We start from the raw sequence: 24,852 nt of genomic DNA, 5'->3' as shown, positions 1-24,852 counted from the left end.
TATTTCTTATATTTTCCCGATATCCGAGCAAACATCACCCTCCCCCCTCCCTTTCCTTATGGGTGTTCCCCTCCCAACCCTCCCCCCATTGCCGCCCTCCCCCCACCAGTCTAGTTCACTGGGGGTTCAGTCTTAGCAGGACCCAGGGCTTCTCCTTCCACTGGTGCTCTTACTAGGATAGTCATTGCTACCTATGAGGTCAGAGTCCAGGGTCAGTCCATGTATAGTCTTTAGGTAGTGGCTTAGTCACTGGAAGCTCTGGTTGCTTGGCATTGTTGTACATATGGGGTCTTGAGCCCCTTCAAGCTCTTCCAGTTCTTTCTCTGATTCCTTCAACGGGGGTCCTATTCTCAGTTCAGTGGTTTGCTGCTGGCATTCGCCTCTGTATTTGCTGTATTCTGGCTGTGTCTCTCAGGAGCGATCTACATCCGGCTCCTGTCGGTCTGCACTTCTTTGCTTCATCCATCTTGTCTAATTGCGTGGCTGTATATGTATGGGCCACATGTGGGGCAGGCTCTGAATGGGTGTTCCTTCAGTCTCTGTTTTAATCTTTGCCTCTCTCTTCCCTGCCAAGGGTATTCTTGTTCCCCTTTTAAAGAAGGAGTGAAGCATTCACATTTTGATCATCCGTCTTGAGTTTCATTTGTTCTAGGCATCTAGGGTAATTCAAGCATTTGGGCTAATAGCCACTTATCAATGAGTGCATACTATGTATGTCTTTCTGTGATTGGGTTAGCTCACTCAGGATGATATTTTCCAGTTCCAACCATTTGCCTATGAATTTCATAAAGTCGTTGTTTTTGATAGCTGAGTAATATTCCATTGTGTAGATGTACCACATTTTCTGTATCCATTCCTCTGTTGAAGGGCATCTGGGTTCTTTCCAGCTTCTGGCTATTATAAATAAGGCTGCAATGAACATAGTGGAGCACGTGTCTTTTTTATATGTTGGGGCATCTTTTGGGTGTATGCCCAAGAGAGGTATAGCTGGATCCTCAGGCAGTTCAATGTCCAATTTTCTGAGGATCCTCCAGACTGATTTCCAGAATGGTTGTACCAGTATGCAATCCCACCAACAATGGAGGAGTGTTCCTCTTTCTCCACATCCTCGCCAGCATCTGTTGTCCCCTGAGTTTTTGATCTTAGCCATTCTCACTGGTGTGAGGTGAAATCTCAGGGTTGTTTTGATTTGCATTTCCCTTATGACTAAAGATGTTGAACATTTCTTAGCTCCTTCAGCTCTTCTGATCCTTCCTTTAATTCCCCCCCCCAAAGGGGTCCTATTCTCAGTTCAGTGATTTGCTGCTAGCATTGTCCTCTGTATTGGACATACTCTGGATGTGTCTCTCAGTTGAGATCTATATCCGGTCCCTTTCAGCATGCATTTTTTAGCTTCATCAATCCTATCTAGTTTTGGTGGCTGTATATATATGGTCCACATGTGGGGCAGGCTCTGAATGGCCATTCTTTGAGTCACTGCTCTAAACTTTTTTCCATATCCCCTTCTATGGACATTTTTTCCCATTTAAGAAGGAGAGGGAGCATCCTCATTTTGGTCATCCTTCTTCTTGAGCTTCCTATAGTCTGTGGATTGCATCTTGGGTAATTCGACCTCTTGGGCTAATATCCACTTATCAAAGAGAGAATCCTGAGTTTGTTTTTACTTCCTATTGTGTGCTCAAAACTGCATTTGTTTTAGCTAATCCATTTTTAGAGTACTTCTAGTCTTACAATTACCTTATAATAATTTATTTTCTTATAGATTTATTTTGGTTCAGGTTTTATTACAATGTCTTACTCATTTCTAAATATTGACTCTGGGCAAGTTACTCAATAGATTTTGTTTGTTTGTTTTATACTAGTTCATTTAATGACATACCTAAACTATTTTCTACTTTTTTATTAAGCTGAATATTGAACAAAATTACATTAAATAAAGCTGTTTGTTTATATATGCATTATATACAATTTAATTATCCCTTCTGAATGATTTATATCAATGGTTATAATAAATAATTTTTTAACATTTAAAAAACTAATAATGTACATTTCCCTTGTAATGGGGGAGACTGTTATGTGTGAGCTTGTACTATTGTATACTGTTCTATATAATGCCATTCTATTGCCAAAATGTTAGCAGTTCTGTGCAAAGTCACTACATTAATATGTTCTTCTGTTGAGGAATTAGTTTACTGAAGACAAATTGCATTAACATAGAAGCCCATGGTAAAGAAGAATTCCAGGCAAAGCTCAAGAGTAATAGGAGAGAACAACACTCTCTATGCTGCAAAGGATTTTATAAAGAAACCTGTTTGGAATATGCAAGGGAGCCATTTTGCTATAAAATCTTGGGTGACCCAGACAGGAAGACATGAGTGACTGTGGAAACAAGAAGTCCTCATACAATCACAAACAGGAAAGAGACAGACCTCATCAAGTCACGTAAGTGTTAGGTCCCACTGTGAGATAAAATAGGAGCTAGGTTCAAAAGATAAGGAAAATTGTTTTTAAGTTAATAAAGGGCATTTTTAAGTTAATAAAAGGCATTTTTCTTTAAATAGTTTACTATCTATAAAATTTAATAAGTGTAATATTGATACATAAGTAGTATTTATGTATTCTAACACATGTTTCGACTATCATAATTTAATATAAAATACAATCTAAATACTATAACATATATCTTGATTATTGTATTTTTCTTACTTGCTTCTCTGAAGACTCATCAGACTGTTGGAATCTATATTTTTAGCAGCTTCATTTTGAATTGAGGTAATTACTTGTGCTACATTTCTGCTCTTTGCAAGTGCGTGATAAATGCTTTTTTTTTTGATAAATGTTTTATTTTCTGAAGGACCTTTCAGGCCAACATAACATTTTTAGAACTACTAACTGCAGTTTCAGACTGCAAAATTACTGTGAACTTCTGATAAATTACTTTGAAATGTAAATTTAGAATATTTAGAGCCGTTAATAGACATGCAATAATTTTATTTTAAAATAATTTCAACTCTTGGCACTAAAAAATCTAGTTTATGTAAGTTTTCATTTAATTTTTTCAGGTCAATGTATATGAAAGAACTTTGATGATTCTGATATGGGGTATAAACTATGAACACGGTAGAGGGAGCTGATGTAGATTTATGATTTGTGTATTAGTTCAAAAATCACTTCTTCATTCCATTTTGTATTTTAAATTACAAGAAAAACTCATTAATATTTGGTTTTTCTGAAGCTTCATATAAAAATAGTGCTTTTGTCCTTGAATCAAATAATCTTCAAATTAAATTTTTATTTCTAGCCCTGTGGATATTAGTTTTACCATGTCACAAGAGTGTTCAAAACTCATAGATTTTTAAACTCTTTGAAGAATTCATGCAACCACGTGATATACTTTATTGCACTGCCCAAACATATAAGTATGCTTTATTTGTAATAATTTGCTGGAAAAGTTTTTGCCTGCCTAATAACAGTTCCTGCCTTGGTCCTAAGACAGAAATGTTAACATCAGTAAAAAATGCCACAGCAGCATATAGGCAAGCTGGCCTGTTCTCAGCCTGAAGGCAGCCACTGGATCGCAACATTTTCTGATCAGCAGCCTTTGCTGCTGTTCACAGCTGTTTTCTACTGCTACCTCTATTATCACATGTAGCCACATGGATGTGGATCCTAATGTCCTTACAATCTCATTTGGGAATCAGGCTCTGCTGACAGTCATTAGGCTTGAATATGCATACCTGCACAATGGGCCACGTTTTCACATGCTTGCTGTAGGCCTGAGCTCCTGCAGAGAATCATCATCTTGCATATATATCTATGCATGCTCCACCACACCACTAGACATTACTTAGAAAACAAGTGCAGTGATGGGCAGAGAGACAGTATCCAAATTAACAAAATCAGAAATGAAAAGGGAGACATAACAATAGAAACTAAGGAAATTTAAAAAAATACCATATCCTACTACAAAAGCCTATACTCAACAAGTTTGAAATGAAATGAACAATTTTCTAGACAGATACCAGGTACTAGGTACCAAATTTAAATCAGGATCGATAAACCATCTAAACAGTCCTATAACCCCAAAAGGAATAGAAGCAGTCATAAAAGGTCTTCCAACTAAAAACAAACAAAAAAACCAAAAAACAAAAACAAAAGCAAAACAAAACAGAAAAAACAAATAAACAAACCCAGGACCAGATGGGTTTAGTACAGAATTCTTTTTAGACCTGCAAAGACTATCTAATACCAATACTCTTCAAACTATTCCACAAAATTAAAACAGAAGAAACACTACCCAATTCGTTCTTTGAAGTCACAATTATGCTTATATTTAAACCACACAGGACCCTACAAAGAAAGAGAACTACAGACCAATTCCCCTCAGGAACATCGAAGCAAAAATACTCAAAAATATTCTCAAACCCAAATCCTGGAAGACAAAATTATCATTCACCATGCTCAAGTAGGCTTCATCTCAGGGATGCAAGGATGGTTCAATATATGGAAATCCATCAATGTAATCCACTACATAAACAAACTCAAGGATATAAAACCACATGATCATTTCATTAGATGCTGAGAAGGCATTTGACAAAATTCAACATGCCTTTACGATAAAAGTCTTGTAAAGAGGAGGAATTCAAGGCCCATACCTAAACATAGGAAAAGCAATATACAGCAAACCAGTAGTCAATATCAAAATAAATGCAATGAAACTTGAAGTAATCCCACTAAAATCAGGGAGTAGACAAGGCTGTCCACTCTCTCCCTACCTGCTCAATATAGTACTTAAAGTCCTAGCTAGAGCAATTAGACAACAGAAAGAGGTCAAAGGGATACAAGCTGGAAAGGAAGAAGTCAAAATATCAGTTTACAGAGGATATGATAGTATACGTAAGTGACCACAAAAATTCCAGAAGAGAACTCACAGCTGATAAACAACTTCAGCAAAGTGGCTGGATATAAAAATTAACTCAAATATATCAGTAGCCCTCCTCTACTCAAAGGATAAACATGAGGAGAATGAAATTAGGGAAATGACACCCTTCACAATACCCACAAATTATATAAAATACCTTGGTGTGACTCTGACCAAGCAAATGAAATACAAGTACTGTATGACAAGAACTTCAAGTCTCTGAAGAAAGAAATGAAGGATTATCTCAGAAGATGAAAAGATTTCCCATGATCATTGATTGGCAGGATTAATATAGTAAAAAATGGTCATCTTGTCAAAAGCAATTTACAGATTGGATACAATTCCTAACAAAATTCCAACTCAATTCTTCATAGAATTAGGAAGAGCAATTTGCAGATTCATTTGGAAAAGCAAAAAACCCAGGATAGTGAAAACTATTCCCAACAATAAAAAACTTCTGGGGAAATCACCATCCCTGACCTCAAGCTGTATTACAGAGCAATTATGATAAAATCTGCATAGAATTGGTACAGAGATAGGCAGATACAAATAGTATGCACTCACTGATAAGTGGATATTAGCCCAAATGTTTGGAATACCTAAGAAAAAATTCACAGATCATATGAAGCCCAAGAAGAAGGAAGATCAAAATATGGATGCTTCATTTCTTCTTAGAAGGGAGAACAAAATACTCACTGGAGGAAATACTGGGACAAAGAGTGGAGCAGGGACTGAAGTAAAGGTCATCCAGAGACTGCCCCACCTGGGGATCCATGCCATATGCAGCCACCAAACCCAGCCATTATTGCTGATGCCAAAAAGTGCTTGTTGACAGGAGCCAGATGTGAATGTCTCCTGAGAGGTTCTGCCAGAGCCCTAGTGATACAGATGAGGATTCTTGCAGGTAACCATTGGAATGAACATGCGGACCCCAATGAAGGAGTTAGACAAAGGATTGAAGGAGTTGAAGGGGTTCGCAACACCATAGGACTATCAACAATGTTAACCAACCAAACCCCACCAGCGCTCCCAGGGTCTAAACCACCAACCAATGACTACATATGGAGGGACCTATGACTCCAGCTTCATATGTAGCAGAGGATAACATTGTCCAGCATCAATAGAAGGAAAAGTCCTTGGTCCTGTGAAGGCTTATTCCCCCAATGTACGGTAATGCCAGGGCATTGAGGTTGGAGTTGGTGGGTGGAAATAGGTCCATCCTCTTAGAGACAGGGGAAGATGGGAGGGGGATGGGAGAGGGAGGAAAGGGGATAACATTTGAAATGTAAATGCATCAAATATCCCAGAAAAATGAACTTAAAAAAAGAACTTTAAGACAATGGGAATGTGGGATTGGGGATTTAGCTCAGTGGTAGAGCGCTTGCCTAGCAAGCGCAAGGCCCTGGGTTCAGTTCTTAGCTCCGAAAAATAGAAAAGAAAAAAAAAAGCAAAAGACAACGGGAATGTGAAACTAAATACGGGCATGTTTCAGCAAGAGATGGTTTGAGTCTGGGTAAAGTGTCTCAGGGCAGTTCTGGTGTACCATGCAAATAAGTCCAGTCTTACAAATGACTACGATATAGAAGATAACAGAGTTTTAGGAGGCAAATGTGAAAGGAAAGATGGGGAAAGAGGACAACATGTCAAAGGGAACAAAACTTAATCTAGATAGGAACATGATGTTTAAGCATTTATAAAACAGCAGGATGAGTAGTAGTTAATAATAATATATCACATACTCAAGTTTTCGCAGTAGAATTAGCATAATTTCATTTTAAAATGCAATAAGCATATTACATGACTAGTATTTTAATTAGCTTAATTTAACAACATAACAATAAAAACATATCAAAACCTCACACTGTGCTCCATAAATATATGCAATTTTAATTTATCAATTTTTTTTAAAAAGAACACATTTTTCTTTATGAAAGGGGCAGTGTTTCTGATAAGGTTATTTTGCATATTGTCAACTTGAGTGGATTTGGAATCACTTGGGAAGCACATCTTAGCCATGAATTTGAGAGTATTTCTAAACAAGTTAAACGAAGGCAAAACAATGCATCCTGAAAATTGGTGCTACTGTACCATAGGTTAAGGTCCAAGATGAAATTAAATGGGGATAATGAGCAAGTCAGGCAAACTCCAGTATTTGTTTTTTCCCCAGGTTTCTTAGTAATGATGCAGGCGGTCAGCTACCTTATGCTTCTGTTGCCATGCCTTCTGTACCCATGGACTGTATCCTCTCAAAAAATACTTTCTTTATTAAGTTCACTAAGTTCAGTATTCTGTCACAGCAAGGAGAATAGAAACTACGATCTACCCAGGGAGGATTAACTGTATTATCCAAGAAAAGTGAAAACTTGATGCATAGTATCTGCTTTGAATATTCACCTATGTAAACAAAGCAGTGCTTAGGTTTCATGGTCCTCTCCCCAAATTGTGTGAGAACCAACCCAATTGTATGTATGTGACTTTTAAACAGCCATGAAGCCCTAATTATTCTCTTACAGAAATCACTTTGCAGTCATGCACAGCACCAAAAGAAAACTCAATATATGCACATTAGAATGGCAAGATTATACTTGCAGAGAACAGGAGCAGTACTTGAGTTACACAAATATGCAGTTTTTAACGGTATTTGCAAGGAAAAATAAGACTTGGCTTTAATCCATTAATTTCATTATTTGCATATTCTTGAACATGTTGATAAAGTCAAGCATCTCCGTGATTTCTTCAAATTGCTCCTATCAAAACCAATGTAATGCACATGTTCTCATATATTCTAGTCCTTTCTTAAGTGTGGGTCTATTCTAAGAGAGAATTCATGTTACCTAAGGTTCATTAATGCCAAAAGACTACTGGCAATTTATTAATAAGTGAGAGATTTGGAGTCTGAAATTAAATGAGGGGAAGTGGACTGTGGTAGACTATCACTCACAAAATTTTAGATTTATTAAGGATCTTTATATTGGAGCAAAAAAGGATGAATTAATCTATTTTGCATTATTTTATTTCTCTTGAATATGCCATTTATGTTCTTAATATGTGTAGAACAGTGATTTGAAAATTACACATGAACAGGAATTTATTGTCAGATATGCTCAAAATATAAATTTCTCAATTGCCACATGAAATACTGAATCAGTAGATTTCAAGGGAGATCCGTGAATATGGACTTTTCTTAAGATTCTCCAGTGAATTTGTGCATTTATCTCAAATGCTAGTTTGGAGAAATAATTATAAAATTTTAAAATGACATTTCTATTTTAGGAAAAATGTGACACTGCATTAAATTTAGCAGCATAAATTGTCCAATACTGTGGATTGGGGAGGGTTTACTACAAATTAAATAAATCAAATCTGAAAAATTTCAGATGTAGACATGGCAGTCCAACTTTATGAGGATTTAATCCTGTGAATTGAACAAATACCCAAAACTCCATAGGACAATTAAATGCAATGAGAGCTCAAGAATTCTTTGGTTACAGACACACAGTAATTCAAGAATCTCCATACTTAACAAATACAGAATATTTCCATTTGTATACTCAATTTATCTTGTGAAATAAGGATTTTATAGATACATGCGAGTAATATGCAGAAATACATATTAATATTCATGAAAATCATGATAACTAGAATCTTCAATGTTGCTCATCTTTAAGAGGGTAACACTATTATAGTTTTATGTTAAAAATTATTTCTGTTTTAAAAATACCTCCAGAAATGCTTAATAAAATATAATATACAGAATTTACCTACAGATCATTATGATATATGTTTGGGTTGTCGATAAGGATATACATGAAACAAATTTAGAAAATAGTTCTTTTTAAATGTCCACATCGGGTAACATGTACCTAAGACTCTTTGTACCACACTATTTAACTTTATGTGCAGTTTTAATGATTTTTTCAATAGGAGACAGTCGTGAAAATTGATCTACATCATAGACGTTGTTTTCCCACAGCATCTAAAGTAATAAAAATAAATACTTTTTAAAATTTATCCTACATGTAAAAGAAAAATGGTGGAATCTTAATAGTAACCATTTTTGATATACATTGGCAAGGCAAAGTCACCACAGCAAAATAGTGTTACATAGCAATCATGCTTTTTGGTGATATAAGGGAAAATGTCATAGAATCCAGGACACTTTTGATAGTTTTACTCATGTGTACACTGTCATAATTACCAGTGATGTTTCCTTAATTGATCTTCAGCTATGAATTATCTAGTAGACAGGGAAACTAATTACATAAAAACCTGTCAGAAACATGAAATCTGTTTTTCTTAAAGACAATAAATTGGTCCAATATATCAATAGTCCAGAATGCTTTTAACATATCATAATCTCATAGAACCATTGTGAAGGTAAAATGAGGTAATAAAAATGTAAGTGGCATCATTGGCCATGATGAATCTAATAATTTTATTATCTTTTGTTTTCTTTTATATCAATGACATGGTTGAAAGCTTCATTTGTGAGTGATAATGTTTCCAAGGTGACTGCTTGAAGTTGTCAACTCCACCCCAAGATCTACAATGTACAAAGATATATAATCAGCTTGTTCTCTGAACAAACATGTGGCACTCCTTTCATATATCTATAACAAGACAGGAGGTGTTGCTAAGATACCATCATAAAGTCTGATAGTGTATAAATAACACTTCAAATAGGTGATATAATTCTATGAATTTTTTCCTTACAAGATACTTGTGAAGATTGGAAACATTAAAATATTCTTTGGAAATATGATTCCTTTCTTAACTTTGTGAATATTTCTGATTTCTAATCTGCTTTTTATTTCTCTTTATTTGTTACCTCCATGCTTCTTCTGGAATTGTTTTTCTTCTAAAGATAAGTGCTTGATTAACATGACTGTAACGCAGCTTGTACATAAATACATAATTTTCCCCAAAGAAAAGGTATAAATGACCAAGAGATATCTATGAAGATACTTAACACTCTTTATCATCAAGGATATGCAAATCAAAGAATCACACCTTTTGGAAGCGCTATTAACAGAAAGACAAGAGATAAGTGTTGTTAAGGCTGTGAAGCAAAAATAACACATGGTCTCTAAATGACATTGTTAATTGGGTAGTCTTTAGAGTAAAATAATAAAACAATATGAAGACGCCATTAAAACTTTTCATGAGAACTTTCGTATTACCCAGCACTGTTTGCTTTATACTTTTTTACATTCCCATGTTCATTACAGCATGGTTCACAATAACTAATATATAAAAGCATAGTGTACATCTAATATTCATTGAAAGGATAAACAAAAGAAAGGCTATCACAACATTGTGCCATTGGAATACTGGAATATTATTCAGACCATTGATCAGAGGAATTTTTATTTCTGACAGCACAGATCTTCCAGGATGACATGTGAAATAAGGCTTAATGTGCTATAAGTACTATTTTCAAAAAGAGAAAAAGCATTGTATGAACTAATTTATACATGGAATCTCTAAGCATGCCCGCATACATAAAAACCTTCTGTGCAATGGTGGATACTGGGGAGAAGATGCTGGGGGAAATGCACGTGTTCTGGCCAGTGGGCACAAGAGAAGTTAGCTATGATGAGTAACCACAGAGCACTAATGTCCTGCAGGGTGACAGGGTTCTCCACCTGCATTGTGCACAGGAGCACACAGATTGTCATGGAAGATAGAAAGCAAAATAAATGTGGAACTGAGTTATTGTTGTGTCCACCGAAAACTAAGGAAACAGAGAAGGGCATGAAAACACAGAAAACTCAAAGCTATTGCTCTCCAATAATGCTTAGAGCAGAACAAAACAAGAAATTAGTATGATGTTGTTTTTGTTTTTCGGATTCAAGGTAATTAGAAGTAGAAAAAAATAACATTTCTTTAATATGCTCTTACTGCTCATGCATACAAACCACAAATCTGCACCATTAGTTATTTTGAGGCATGCCAAGATTATCTATTAAGATATGTTTATGCACATTAAAATTTACATGTAGTGCTTTGGTTATAATCTACCACAATTGGATATCACTTAACTTCAAAGCACAGAATAACCGTGCTTGTCATGTTTCATATATGCAAGGTTACCTGAAGTCACCATTGGACATATATCTTGTATGCTAATATTTAAATAACACAGAGTTAAATAGGAAATAATTCCAGAATGAAAAAAAATACAATTAAGTAAGAGACATCATTGATCCATATATATAATCACCAGGAAATTATAGGAATTATGCAAGGCTATATACAAGGTTCTCATAGAAAGTAAGAATGTCCCATTAAATATAGACCTATATACAAAGTAATAATCAAAAGTAGGACTTGCATTTATTCTATCAGACTGTACTGCAGATTCTAGCCTACAGATTAGACATGCCAGCTATTCAGTTTCAAAGCTCTAACTGTTTAATGGGCTATGGGCTATTACTATACTTGCATTATCAAATTTATATTTCTTATATAAAACAATATTACTTGGATTGTTTTTCATCTGACACTTTACAGTTCTATAGAAGCTAGGAAATACTGTATGTTTTTGTTTGTTTCTACAAATACACTTGAAATTTTGTAAGCTTCAAGTATTTGAGAACCAAGAATCCACTCCAAACTTAATTGTTGCATTGAAAGGAAAATGAAATAATTACCTGACCAGTGTTAAGATTTAATATATATTTAATCAACAATTAGAAGTTTCAATAAAGCTGATGAATAATCTCGGTATCAATATTTTATAATTCAAAAATATCTAAATTAAGATACATCAAATCCCTTTCTGGAGGAGAAATATAGAGTGTGAGATGAAAGTTGTGAGGGGATTGTTATTTTCACAAAAATTTTTACTGATGCTCTCCCAGCCTGTACCAGAAGACAAATGCGGTCCAATCTCTTGCCAATTCTCTGAGATTGCACTTTGGTTTACTCAGACAAGTAGGACTTTATGATAAAGCTGGGCTTGTTGATAAAGTTGTGCTAACAACCAAAAAGTCTCTGCAGTGCTGTTTATTACACTGTCGTTTTATTCTGCAAAGCCTCCAATGATCTACCTGTCTTACGTATGTATTCCTCTCAGAAGTGCTGACCAATGTTAGGGAGCGCTCACATTCTGCATGAGAAAAAAGCACAGGGCATTCTGTATGCGGGTATAATAAAGACTTCTATCACAAAGAATAAACAGCTAAATGAGTGGCAATAAACTTAATTTGCACATTAGATATGCTTTTCCAAGTTCCGACATTTCAGTTGAAAATAATGCTGAAGCAATGAGGCCTATAATTGAACATCCAAAACTTCTCCAGTGGGGAAACAAAAACAAATGTTGCCTGCAAACAAGATCATTTTTATAGCCTTCTGTTACTCTGCTTTTTAATAATTTTCTAAATGCCAGATCAAATAATTCAGTCCTTTATGGGATATTCATATACCCCATTGTGTATGTATAGAATGTGATATTTTTAATCCAAGTCCTCAAAAATAAAAACACTTAGAACTATTTTTTTCCCTCTGATTCCCCCTTTTGTGCCTATGGAACATGTCCTCAGATCACACTGGGCATCTTGCAAGGATCTGGCAAGGCAGCCGCTAATTGCATTCACAGTGTCTGAATGGAAAATTGCCTCATCCTGCTGCATTAGTGAAATAGAAATTTCCAGGCACACAGTGCAGATAACTTCAGAATCCTCTTAACACAGATAAGTCGTATCGGCTAAAACTAAGCTGGAAAATGTCTCACTCTTGTAACTATTATCTTTTTACATGTTATCTAACAGCAACATTTCCTGCATGACTGAAGCTGATAAGTAAATTTAAAGGGATATGATTGCTTTATCAGCTTTATCGCAACTTCTAATTTGTTACCCACCACTCTGTTATCCTTATGGTCACTATCTTGGGCTAATTTAGATTTGAGAAATAAACCTATCTTTGACTTTGCAATGACCATCAGATGGACATCATGTATCAGACAACAAACATACTCACACATGTTATACCATCTCAACAACCAAATGGGTTTTTCTTCATAAGCAAGAAAATGGTTAGTAGAACTTATACAATTATTCCAAGACTAAGAATTCAGATTGTAGAATATAAAATTATAGTTTTTTTTATTTTAACCAATGCTCCCATCTTCATCCCTGAATGTAAGGAAATGAGAGACAACATTCTAGTTAAGACAGGATTATATGAAAGTTAGACAATCAAATCAAGCTTATGTTCATTAGATTAAAGCTATTTTTTAAAGTCTCTGAAGAAAGAAATTGAAGAAAATCTTAGAAGATGGAAAGATCTCCCATGATCATGGATTGGCAGGATTAATATAGTAAAAATGACCATTTTGCCAAAAGCAATCTACAGATTTAATGCAATCCCCATCAAAATTCCAATTCAGTTCTTCATAGAGTTAGAAAGAGCAATTTGAAAACTCATTTGGAATAATAAAAAACACAGTATAGCAAAAGATATTCTCAACAATAAAAGAACTTCTGGGGGAATCACCATCCCTGACCTCAAGCAGTATTACAGAGTAATAGTGATAAAAACTGCATGGTATTGGTACAGACAGACAGGTAGATAAATGGAATAGAATTGAAGACCCAGAAATGAACCCACACACCTATGGTCACTTGATCTTTGACAAAGGAGTTAAACCATCCATTGGCAAAATGATAGCATTTTCAACAAATGGTTCTGGTTCAACTGGAGGTCAGCATGTAGAAGATTGCAAATCTATCCATTCTTTTTGCCCTGTACAAAGCTTAACTTCAAGTGAATCAAGGATCTCCACATAAAACCACAACAACGAAATAAAGCACACACAAACACACACACACACACACACACACACACACACACACACACACACACACACACACCAATGCCAAGCAACCAGAGCTTCCAGGGACTAAGCCACTACCTAAAGACTATACATGGACTGACCCTGGACTCTGACCTCACAGGTAGCAGTGAATATCCTAGTAAGAGCACCAGTGGAAGGAGAAGCCCTGGGTCCTGCTAAGACTGAACCCCCAGTGAACTAGACTGTTGGGAGGAGGGCGGCAATGGGGGGAGGGTTGGGAGGGGAACACCCATAAGGAAGGGGAGGGGGGAGGGGGATGTTTGCCCGGAAACCGGGAAAGGGAATAACACTCGTAATGTATATAAGAAATACTCAAGTTAATAAAAAAAAAGAGTTGGAGTGGTGCAAATAATGCAAATAGACTATTAATTATTTATGAAATCCTCAAAAACTTTAAAAAAATAAACAAATAGAAGTAGTAAATAAGAAGGCAACTCTTGTTTTTTGTACAAACAAAAAACTAAAAATACTTTTGTCTAGTCATTTTTTATTTTGTAAATAAAGTGTTTGTGGGTTGTGGTGGGCAGTTAGAAATGTCCTTAAATATAGATGATTTATTCCCATTACAAGAAACTATAATCAATCCTCCATAACGAAAAACAAAATTAGTTACTCAAATATATCACTGTGATCACCAAATTCCAGATATTTCTAAGTGAGTCACCTTTCCTTTTATTTCCCTGATTATTACTGTGCAGAGATAATCATAAAAGTAAAGGTTTGAAAGGTCTTTAAAGAAGCCTTTCTTTCATTCAGTTCAATCTATGCAATAGTATTTTCTTTCCTCAGACATAGGAATGAAAAGGTGCAAGACTTTTACTAGCACAATCATCAGGCGAGATATAATATATTGTAATGTCGACAAGTTTAATTCCTCAATACTCCCCATAAATTGATCCTCATAGAACACATTACTACTGCTGACATATTTCCTACTTCCTATTTGTTTACTAATGAGTTTCCCTAAAGTCTAACACCCAACTACAGTGCAAGTACAATCTCTATGGTACTTTACCACCTGTTTTCATTCAATGAAAATATACTTTCTATACTATCTTAATTGAAATTAATGCAGTGAATCTCAAATATTTCTCTTCCAGGACATGTTTTTTCGCTCTAACATGAAGCACTTTTCTCCATAGAAACACTGAACATATTGTTGCAGAAAAATCATGTTATTCAAGGAAACCATGACATATGTCTTGATACACAAAGTCCATCTCTGTCTTAGAAACTTATGACAATATAATATAACTTCTTTTTATTTTTGCAAAATGTCCAACAATGATGGGATTTTTGACACATCAATTCTTATCAGTTACATTTTCTCAGAGTATCTCTGACAATTGTTGACATAATGTTGCACACTTGAGACAAGTTGGCAGAAATATCCTTACAAGGATAAAGATGAGTTTTTATTCCCTGTGAGTTATTTTAAATGATAGTTGAAGTTAGTTATTAACTACTTTTTCTTAAATACATTTATTTTTTAGAACAGAAAATATGGGAAAACAAGATTGTAGAATTGAATCATTTGGGCTTAATTATCTGCACACAGTATTGAGTAGGACAGTCATTTTTACCATCCAGGAGGCAGAAATGATAGTTGTGATATGGCTTCTCCTAAGCATATTATTTTTTGAGTTGACATTAAATATAATGAAGTAGCAAAAGTAGAAAATAGATAATACTGATACTAATTATGTCCCTTGGTGATAAATACAGGTACATTTGAGTTGATGTTAGCTTAAAAGTCTTAACGATGGAATATGTAAGTTTTTATCTTCCCTAAATATATGAACTTATCTATTTTCTGGGACAGAAATAATGAATGGCTTCTTTGGACAATATAAATTTCTTCTTTTCTCTCTTAAAAAGATCTGCTTATTAACATGGGTTGACAAAACACTGTTTCTTTTATAATATACAAATTGTTTTAAAAAAACAAATAGGTTATAAATTGGTGACTGGAATGATAATGGCCACTATGGTCCTAACATGGCAAACCTCCTTATGAAGGATTAGGAGATATGTCCATGGTGAAGGATTTTTGTCAGTGGGTGAGAGATTTGAGGTTACAAAATGCTTGATATATTCTCAATGTGTTCTCTGGGATGTCAAGTTGCAGCTGCTGTCCACGACTGTGCCTGCCTGTTTATTACCTTGCTCCATACTATGATGGGGAGGTACTCTTACTTCCCTAAAAACAAGAAAATACTCCCTTCAAGGATTTTCAAATACTTCAAGTACTCTCATCAAGTTATCTCAGTCCTGGTATTTTATCACCTCAAAAGACCTCAAACTATGTTACAGAGCTATAGTGATAAAAACTGTAAGGTATTGGTGCACAGATAGGCATGTAGATCAAAGGAATATAATTGAAGATCCAGAAAGGAACCCATATACCTATGGTCACTTGATCTTTGACAAAGGAGCTAAAACCATCCACTAGGAAAAAAGACAGCTTTTTCAAAAAAAATGGTGATGGTTCAACTGGATTTCAGCAAGGAAAAGAATGTAAATCGACCGATTCTTATCTCCTTGTACAAAGCTCATGTCCAAGTGATCAAGGACCTCCACATGAAACCAGATACACTGAAACTAATAGAAGAGAAAGTGGTGAAGACCCTTGAACACATGGACATAAGGGAAAATTTCCTGAACAGAACGCCAGTGGCTTGTGTACTAAGATCAAAAATTGACAAATGGGACCTCATAAAATTCCAAAGCTTCTGTAGTGCTTCTGAAATTGCAAAGGACAATTTCAACAGGACAAACGGCAACCAACAGATTAGGAAAATACCTTTATCAATCTTATACTGCACAGAGGGCTAATATCCAATATATACAAAGAACTCAAGTAGTCAGACTCCAGAGAATAAAATAACCTAATTAAAAATAGGGTACAGAGCTAAACAAAGAATTCTCAAATGAATATCAAATGGCTGTGAAGCACCTAAAGGAATGTTCAACATGCTTAGTCATCAGGGAAATGAAAATCAAAAAACCCCGAGATTCTATGTCATTCCAGTCAGAATGGCTAAGACCAAAAACTCAGATGACAGCAGATGCTGAGGAGGATGTGGAGAAAGAGGAACTCTCCTCCATTGCTGGTGGAATTGCCAGCTGGTACAACCATCTTGGAAATCAGTCTGACAGTTCTTCGGTAAATTGGACAGCTATTCCACTCCTGGGCATATATCCAAAGATGCTCCTAGATATAAAAATGACACATGCTCCACTCTGTTCTTAGCAGCCTTATTTATAATAGCCAAAAGCTGGAAAGAACACAAATATTTTTCAATAGAGGAATTGATACAGAAAATGTGGCACATTTACACAATAGAGTACTATTTAGCTATCAAAACCAATGACTTCATAAAATTCTTGGGCAAATGGATGGAAATAGAAAATATCATCCTGAGTGAGGTAAACAAATCACAAAAGAATATACATGGCATGCTTTCACTGATAAGTGGATATTAGCCCAAATGCTAATTCCCAATATACAAAGCGCAGACCATATCAAACTCAAGAAGAAAAAAAAAAACAAAGTGTGGATGTTTCAGTCCTTCTTAGAAGGGACAACAAAATACTCAAAGGAAGAAATACGGAGACAAAAAGTAGAGTAGACACTGAAGTAAAGGTCATCCAGAGACTGCCCCACCTAAGGATTTATCCCATATACAGTCACCAAACCCAGAAAATATTGTGGATGCCAAGTAGTACTTGCTGACAGGAGCCTGATATCGCTGTCACCTGAGAAGCTCTGTCATTGCCTGACAAATACAGAGATGTATGTTTGCAGTTAACCATTAGACTGAGAATGGGGTCCCCAATAGAAGAGTTGGAGAAAGGGATGATTTAGCTGAGGGGGTTTGTAACCCCATAGGAAGAACAACAATACCACCCAACCAGATACCCCATAGCTCTCAGGGACTAAACCATCAACTATAGAGAACACATGGACCGACCTATCGCTGGAGAGGATAGCCTTGTGGGGCATCAGTTGGAGGAGAGGCTCTTGTTCCTGTGAATGCTAGATGCCCCAATGTTGAGGAATGCCAGGACATGGAGGAGGGGGTGAGGGAGTGTGTGGGGGAGCACCTCATAAAGGCAGTGGAAGGGGGGATGGGATAGCGGGTTTCTAGAGGGAAAACTGAGAAAGATGATAACATTTGAAATGTAAATAAAGAAAAAAATTAAAAACACTAAATAAAAGTAGTCATACCATAGACTCCACATTATTCAATCTTGAAGTTTCTCCATTAAAGAAGTTATTCTATTGCTTTTTACTTTAACCTCAGCCAAGTTCTTAGGACAAAAGTAGAAGGCAGCTAGATTCTTTGTCAAACTATCACACAAATGGCTTTGGCCCATTGTTATAAAAGTCAGTGCTTCCTTCTGAAACCTGAGGCCTCTACTATCCACTTTGCTCTCAGTACTGTGATTTTCCAGGGTCCTGCCAGGATGACCCATTAAGTTTGACTTAAAGCATTAAACTGCTTTTCTAGTCCAAAGTTTCAAAGTCTTCCATATTTATACACAAAAGAACTTGGCCAGGTTCTTCACAGCAACACTCTTGGCATCGACTTCTATATCAATTTCTTGCTGTGCTACCAAATCAGGACCCAAAGCATCTTATAGAAAGCAGTTGGTTGCAGAAGAATGAGTCCATCTTAGCAAGGAAACATGGCAACAAATTGTAGACATAGCAACAGGAGCAGAAAGCAAAGAGATTTTATCACAAAATGCATCAGAAAGAAGAAACTGAAGCATAGTCCAGCTATACTCTGTCAGAGCCTGCTCCCAGTGACACACTTTCTCCAGTCAGGCTGTACCTCCTAAACCTCCCAGACAGCACTGCCACCTGGGACCAAATGTTCCATTGTCTGACCCTATAGAAATACTTGCTCAAACCACTGGTGTATGGTTCTTCTTTACTGAGCCCAGACAGACCCAAGGTAAAGATTTCCTCCCTCTGAAACATGTCCTACATCCATTTACCTTCCTCTCTCCAGGCCTGATCACCAGCATCTTTCTAGCTGGCCTCAAAGCATCTTCCTGTCTAGTTTCCCTAAAATCAGCCTGTCTTCTTTTGGTTCATTCTCCCCATTGTCAAGATTATGGCAACTTGAAGAAAGCTCCAAAGTTTGTCCTAACCTAATCCCTAGGCATTGTAAATATGTGACCTTTTACATTTAAATGTGTTTTGCAAGTAAAATGATGTTAAGGGTCTCAGAAATGGAAACTCGAGATAATTACAAGAGTCCTTAAGGAGGGAGGCAGGAAGGCCAGAGTAGCATAAGGACAATGGAAACAGAAGTTAGAAAGATTTAAAGACACTACAGTGTCAGCAGTGAAGATACAAAAAGGAACCACAATTCAAAGAAAGAAGGTTCTAAAAGCCTAAAAAGGTAAGGGAACAGATTCACCCCTTACAGCCTCCAGAGGAACCAGACTGCTGTTACTTTACCTTTAACCCAGTGAAGTCATTTCAAACTTCAAACCTCCAGAATTTCAGGAAAAGAAATTTGCGTGATAGTAAGCCACTAAATTTGTGGTAATTCATTGTGGCAGCAATTGGAAACAAATAAAGTGAATTCCAAATAAAGAAAGAAGAAAATTAAGTAATACACAAGGAAAATGTTCATACAAAACAAAGGTGACTGAGAGGCAAGTAACCAAGAAAGGAGCTACCTGGGACCTTTACCCAGCTCCAAACACTAAGGCACGTGGGTAAATTTTAATATTGCACAGCAGGTATTAAATGTGTGCAAAGTCACACACTGTCAAAGGATTCACATTTACAAAAGAATTGTGCTCCTAAATAGGACATCAATTAATGAATTATGGTAGCAGAACTCTTAAATAAAGGTTGAATTAAATATTTCACAATACAATATGTTACCCAACGTCAAAATACACATAGGTGATGGAAATATCCAAAACAAATTCCTCAGGATAACAAATTACCTTTTACGATGAGACTACCACTGCTTTTCCCATTGCCAAATTGATTTGTGGCTACGCAAGTATAAGATCCAGCATCTGATCTGGTAACATTGCATATCTTAAGGCTACCATCCTCCAAGAAAAAAACTCTGGAAAGAAAATATTCAATGAAAGGCTATTCGAATTGAACAAATAAGTATTTACAAATAATATTTAAATCATGCATATATGATAATATCCATTTTATTATCATGCTCTTAATTAGAAACCATCTTAAATCTACACATTAATTTAAAAAAGGCATAAGATTTTGTGTTGACACAGATTAATTATTCTATCATTTAAATGATTACTGTTTATAACAATGTATCTTAAAAATTAAATGACTGTCTTCGATGTTCTAACACTGGGTCAATGAATGAATAAGAAATGTAGATATTTGTTTTACATTTGAAATGGTCAGCTCTCTTTTGAAAAATGAACTTGGATTTGGGAAAGTGGAGGCCAGACTTAGCATCTTTATTAGTGCACTCACAAACGACGTCTTAAATAGCCCCTTTAATGACTGAACAAATGTGAACCATGAGAATATTTACCTCTCCTAGAAAGTTGGATTAACCATCTATATGGCTCTGTGTGCAAGAGCTTCACTTATTGTATAGCACATTATTATAAAAATGTAGCAGAAGGAAATAAAAACATGGATTTTTCATGTAGCACTGGGAATTAAATATTCTTACAGTGTATCATACACAAAAGAGGAACAGCTAATGCAATCCAGTCTTTCACAGAATGGCCTGCATTACATTTTCCCTGACATAAAGAAATTGTCTTCCTTACCTCATCATGAATATTTTAATTAAAAAGACAAAAATGGGAGCAAATAAAACATTTTTCCAAATGTAAATTTTCCTTAGCAATTTTTCAAAAACATGGTTTTAAAACTACTAATTGGTATTCAGAATTCTACTAAAGAACATGGCAACAAACTAATATTAATGACTATAGTTAATGACAAAGGATGTTTGGCAAGCCTATTTGCATGCATGTTATAACTATTAAAAATAACAAAATGTTATTTGTAGAAGTGCAAGCAGATCATTGTTTCTAATATGTGTATAACACAAAATGGAGCTAATATAATTAATTACCCAATTTGAACCATAGTGAATATCAGCCAGTTAGAATCTATGTGAAACCGGAGTCTGATGCTGGGTTAACTACTGAGGAAGAATTCCAAATTTCTGTCAGTGAGTGCAGAAGGATTTAGCATGTTTTAGGCCATGCAGTTTATGAGAGTACAGTATTCTCCCAGAGCAGATGTGCATTGTATTTGTGATTTATGAAGAATCTTGGTCAATAAATCCTGATTCATCTTAAGAATTATAATAGTACATTATTGACACAATTACAAAGTTATTCTATTTTACAAGATGCAGATGCAGGCCTTTTCTTGACTTAATTAGAACTCATGATAATAAGCAAGAATTTGCATTCTCTAATACTAGGAAAGAATATTAATTTTTCCAAGGCCTAAAATAATTTAATATTGGGCAACAAAGTATTTTATGTGAATAGAAGCATCATGCTACTTCTACTTTACAATAAGCAAATACTCCTTAAATACAACAACAAGAATAAAAATTTAAATGTTTCTAACCCTAGCAGAGCTACAGTGAATAACTGATATGTATAGATTAGGCAGCACTGTGAACTTATGAAATATTTACTTCATGATTTTGGCAATGCTTACAGAAAAACACAAAGATTGATATTTTACTCTCCTCGTTCTGGAATATTTGCACAGACATTTAACAGGAGGGTTGAATGCAAGATATGAGTGAAAGATTTTAAAGTTTTCTACCTATACTGCATTTAGGCTTCCTTAGAAGGTAAAGAACAAAGTGCAGACACTATAGATATAAATTTAACTACCTGGAAAAACTCAGAAAGATCATTCTGGTATTAAAGATGAAATCTGAATGAATAGTCAGCAAGTAACTACAATTACAAAGGAGAAAATAAAAGAATAATAATGTGAATGGCGGGGTTGGGGATTTAGCTCAGTGGTAGAGCGCTTGCCTAGGAAGCGCAAGGCCCTGGGTTCGGTCCCCAGCTCTGAAAAAAAAAAAGAAAAAGAAAAAAAATAATGTGAATGGCTATTTTTTGCAATTTCATACTTAATGATACATTAGAGATCACAGGAGTGGAAATGTGAACAACATGGAATTATGGGAAGGTTTACAACAACTCAAAATAATTTTAAATAAGTAACAAAGAGTGGAGTAATGTTAAAACTGATTATTATTCTTTGATTATTATTCCAGTGTTTGATGGAGGTTTATGTTTGAAGCACATTGTTTGGCATTACACTACTGATTCAAGAAATAAAGACTGTTGAATACTGAGTGTGTTATTTTTCATAATAATAATTGTTGGTCAAATCTAAAGAAAACATAAGCTATTAAGTGTAAACGAGTCAGCATAGCATCTCCAAGAATTACGTAAAAGTAATACTCATTGAATTTCAACACAAGTCAAGTTCAGAGCTCACAGTTGATGTCAACTCTACCCTTAACAGTCTGGAATATATGTGGAGAAAATACATGAGAAAGAAAAGTGACCAGTGAACTACATGTAGTCAAAATCTTCATCATATTATTTCTTTTGAACATGGAACACTTAACTTTTACTAAATATTCATTCAGTTTCAGTTTCTAAAATATAGTTTACAAAAGATGCAATTACTAACAGCAGCATTAACCAGATTCATATTTACACACATGCATAATCTTATTTGGATAGAATGAGATTTAACAGATTTTTCTTAATCTGACTTTCAGATACTCCCTCTGTTTTCTGAAATGTGACAGAAGATGTTGTATGTACATATATGTTCAATTTTCTAGTTTCTAAGCTTTCCTAAACCAGCCCCACCCACAGCTCTGATGCAGTTTCTCAGTAGAGATCTACCTTAGTGTTGGAATCAAAATCTCTCACTAAAACTACAATTTGCTGTGTCAACTCTGATGGCTTCCCTGTGGACTCCAAGGTCCTCTTGTCTCTTACTCTTGATGGAATTACAGTTACTAGTGCTATTTCCCAGGTTTTCACATGCGGTCTGGGTATAGAACTCAAACCAAGTCCTTAGACATGTACAGCAAAAACTTTCCTGAGTGATCTTTATCTCCTCAGTCCCAGCTTTCCTCAAATTTTAGCATGATCTTAATATGACATCCCTCTGTTAGGAAAGAATTTTCAACATCACTAGAGTTAACTGTGATGGCCATACTGAGCTAAGGATTATTTTTCTTTTGTGCCATTGTGTTATTATCAATGTGGTAAAAAGTATGGCCTTGAGGGTCAAATGGACTATGACTTAATTTAAGCCCCTATATTTAATATTTAGATGACAAGAGATGGTTAATGCCTCAAATGTCCAGATTTTTTTAGTGTAGAAGAAGAACATTAATATTGCCTGTCTCAGTCATGCAGATTGAATGACATTAATACATTAGAAAATTTAACACTGTCTCTGACTCTGACTAGATTTCAGTGGGCTTTTAAGGTTAATGCAGTCACACTCATCTCTAAGTATGCAAACACTTTCTTAACTCCTTGAAGAACACAACCGAAAAGAGAACAAATATATCCCAATTCTATTTTAACAAAGCTATCAATACAGTATATCTGAAGCTTTTAAGTAAATATTTTTGATTGTCACCTAATGTTTGAACAGATTTCTAAGGGAAAATGTGGAAGTTAGATTCACAGATGCACTGAGCAACAATATATTCATGGCAATTAACATAGCAACCACCATAAAAATTTATCATTCTTTTATGATAAATAGATTCAAGTTTATCTCTCTAATTATTTTGAGATACATAATACATTACTGTTGATTTTATTCACCTTCGTTGTTATGTTAGAAAACAACAGGGTCTACCTGTTAAACAGCAATGCTATGCTCACTGAGTGCCCTCTGAACTTTCCCCTCCCTACACTCTTCTGCAGGTACAGGTTATTACTCCTCCACTCTAACTCTCTGTGATTGCACATTTTCATAATTCAATTACTAGAGAAATCATGCAGTATGTGCCCTTCGATAAGTAATACTTGAAAATGTGTGTGCAAGTGTGTGTGCACACATTTGTGTGTGTGTGTGTGTGTGTGTGTGTGTGTGTGTGTACGCTTTTCAAACATTAAGGCAGAAAATCCTATGGTGACCTGGGTGGACTTGGAAGAAAGGATACGGGAGTTGAAAGGAGTGCAATGCCAAGATGATGATTCCAGCAGTGATTTACACCCTGTCACTCTACTCTCTAACTTCATGATATTTTTGTTCAGCCATTTAAAATAGAGTTATTATAAAATTAGATTTATTACATGTTAGCTATTCCTCCCATTCTTATTCAGTCCAGTACTCACCTTATTACTTGGGCTTTTGCTTTGTGTCATGATTAAAACTACTGTACAGAGACATCATTTGGCTGTAGCTGGTGCTCACGCTCTTAAAAACTTTGTCTATCTGAATCCAGCAGTGTGCTTTCTGTCTAAACTCATCTGTAATTTCCTGTTCCTCAAATTTCTTTTGTTTTGGTGTCAATAAGTTTTGACACTTGATTCGTGTCTCTGCATTTGAGGAAAACACTCTTCCCCTTACAGCTTTATTCCCAAGTATAGATTTAATTGGGATACTCAACTCTTCACTTAATTAAGTAAAAATATTTAATACCATTTAAATCTAAGTGCTCTTTTATTTAAATCAGTTACACATTATGATGCTTATATGAAATGTTGAAAGACCACGTGACTTTAATGACTTTCACATATATAGATGTAGCACGGCCATCAGGCTGACAGAAAGGGGAACATCTAGTATTTTTTGTATCAAATTATTCACTTCATTTCATTTCATAATTGGTGCATAAGATAGGAATTAAGTACAGCAGAGCTTGCTTTACAGCCAAATGATACATGGTAGGTTTCACTGTGGTTTGTAGGAACTACATAACAAAGAGACATTATGAGGCTAATGCTAAAGTCAGATATTACCGAGTTGCTGAGCATCCAAAATTTCTACTTTCTGTCTTGAAGGAATAATATAAGC

At 35.4% G+C, this 24,852-nt stretch overlaps 1 protein-coding gene across 3 annotated transcripts in view; it reads right to left on the bottom strand.

The window, feature by feature from the left end:
- Nucleotides 1-24,852, bottom strand: part of Cntn6 (contactin 6) — a 397,730-nt gene that overhangs the window by 40,086 nt on the left and 332,792 nt on the right. For all 3 annotated transcript variants that reach the window (NM_013225.2, XM_087656200.1, XM_087656201.1), the window contains 1 exon segment: nucleotides 19,761-19,888. In NM_013225.2, the coding sequence (NP_037357.1) occupies nucleotides 19,761-19,888 (128 nt within the window).

This window comes from Rattus norvegicus, chromosome 4 (genome assembly GCF_021556685.1).
Source record: "Rattus norvegicus strain SHRSP/BbbUtx chromosome 4, alternate assembly SHRSP_T2T, whole genome shotgun sequence".
Classification (NCBI taxonomy): domain Eukaryota; kingdom Metazoa; phylum Chordata; class Mammalia; order Rodentia; family Muridae; genus Rattus; species Rattus norvegicus.
Note: the sequence above shows the minus strand (reverse complement) of the source record. Positions and strands in the feature narration are given on the sequence as shown.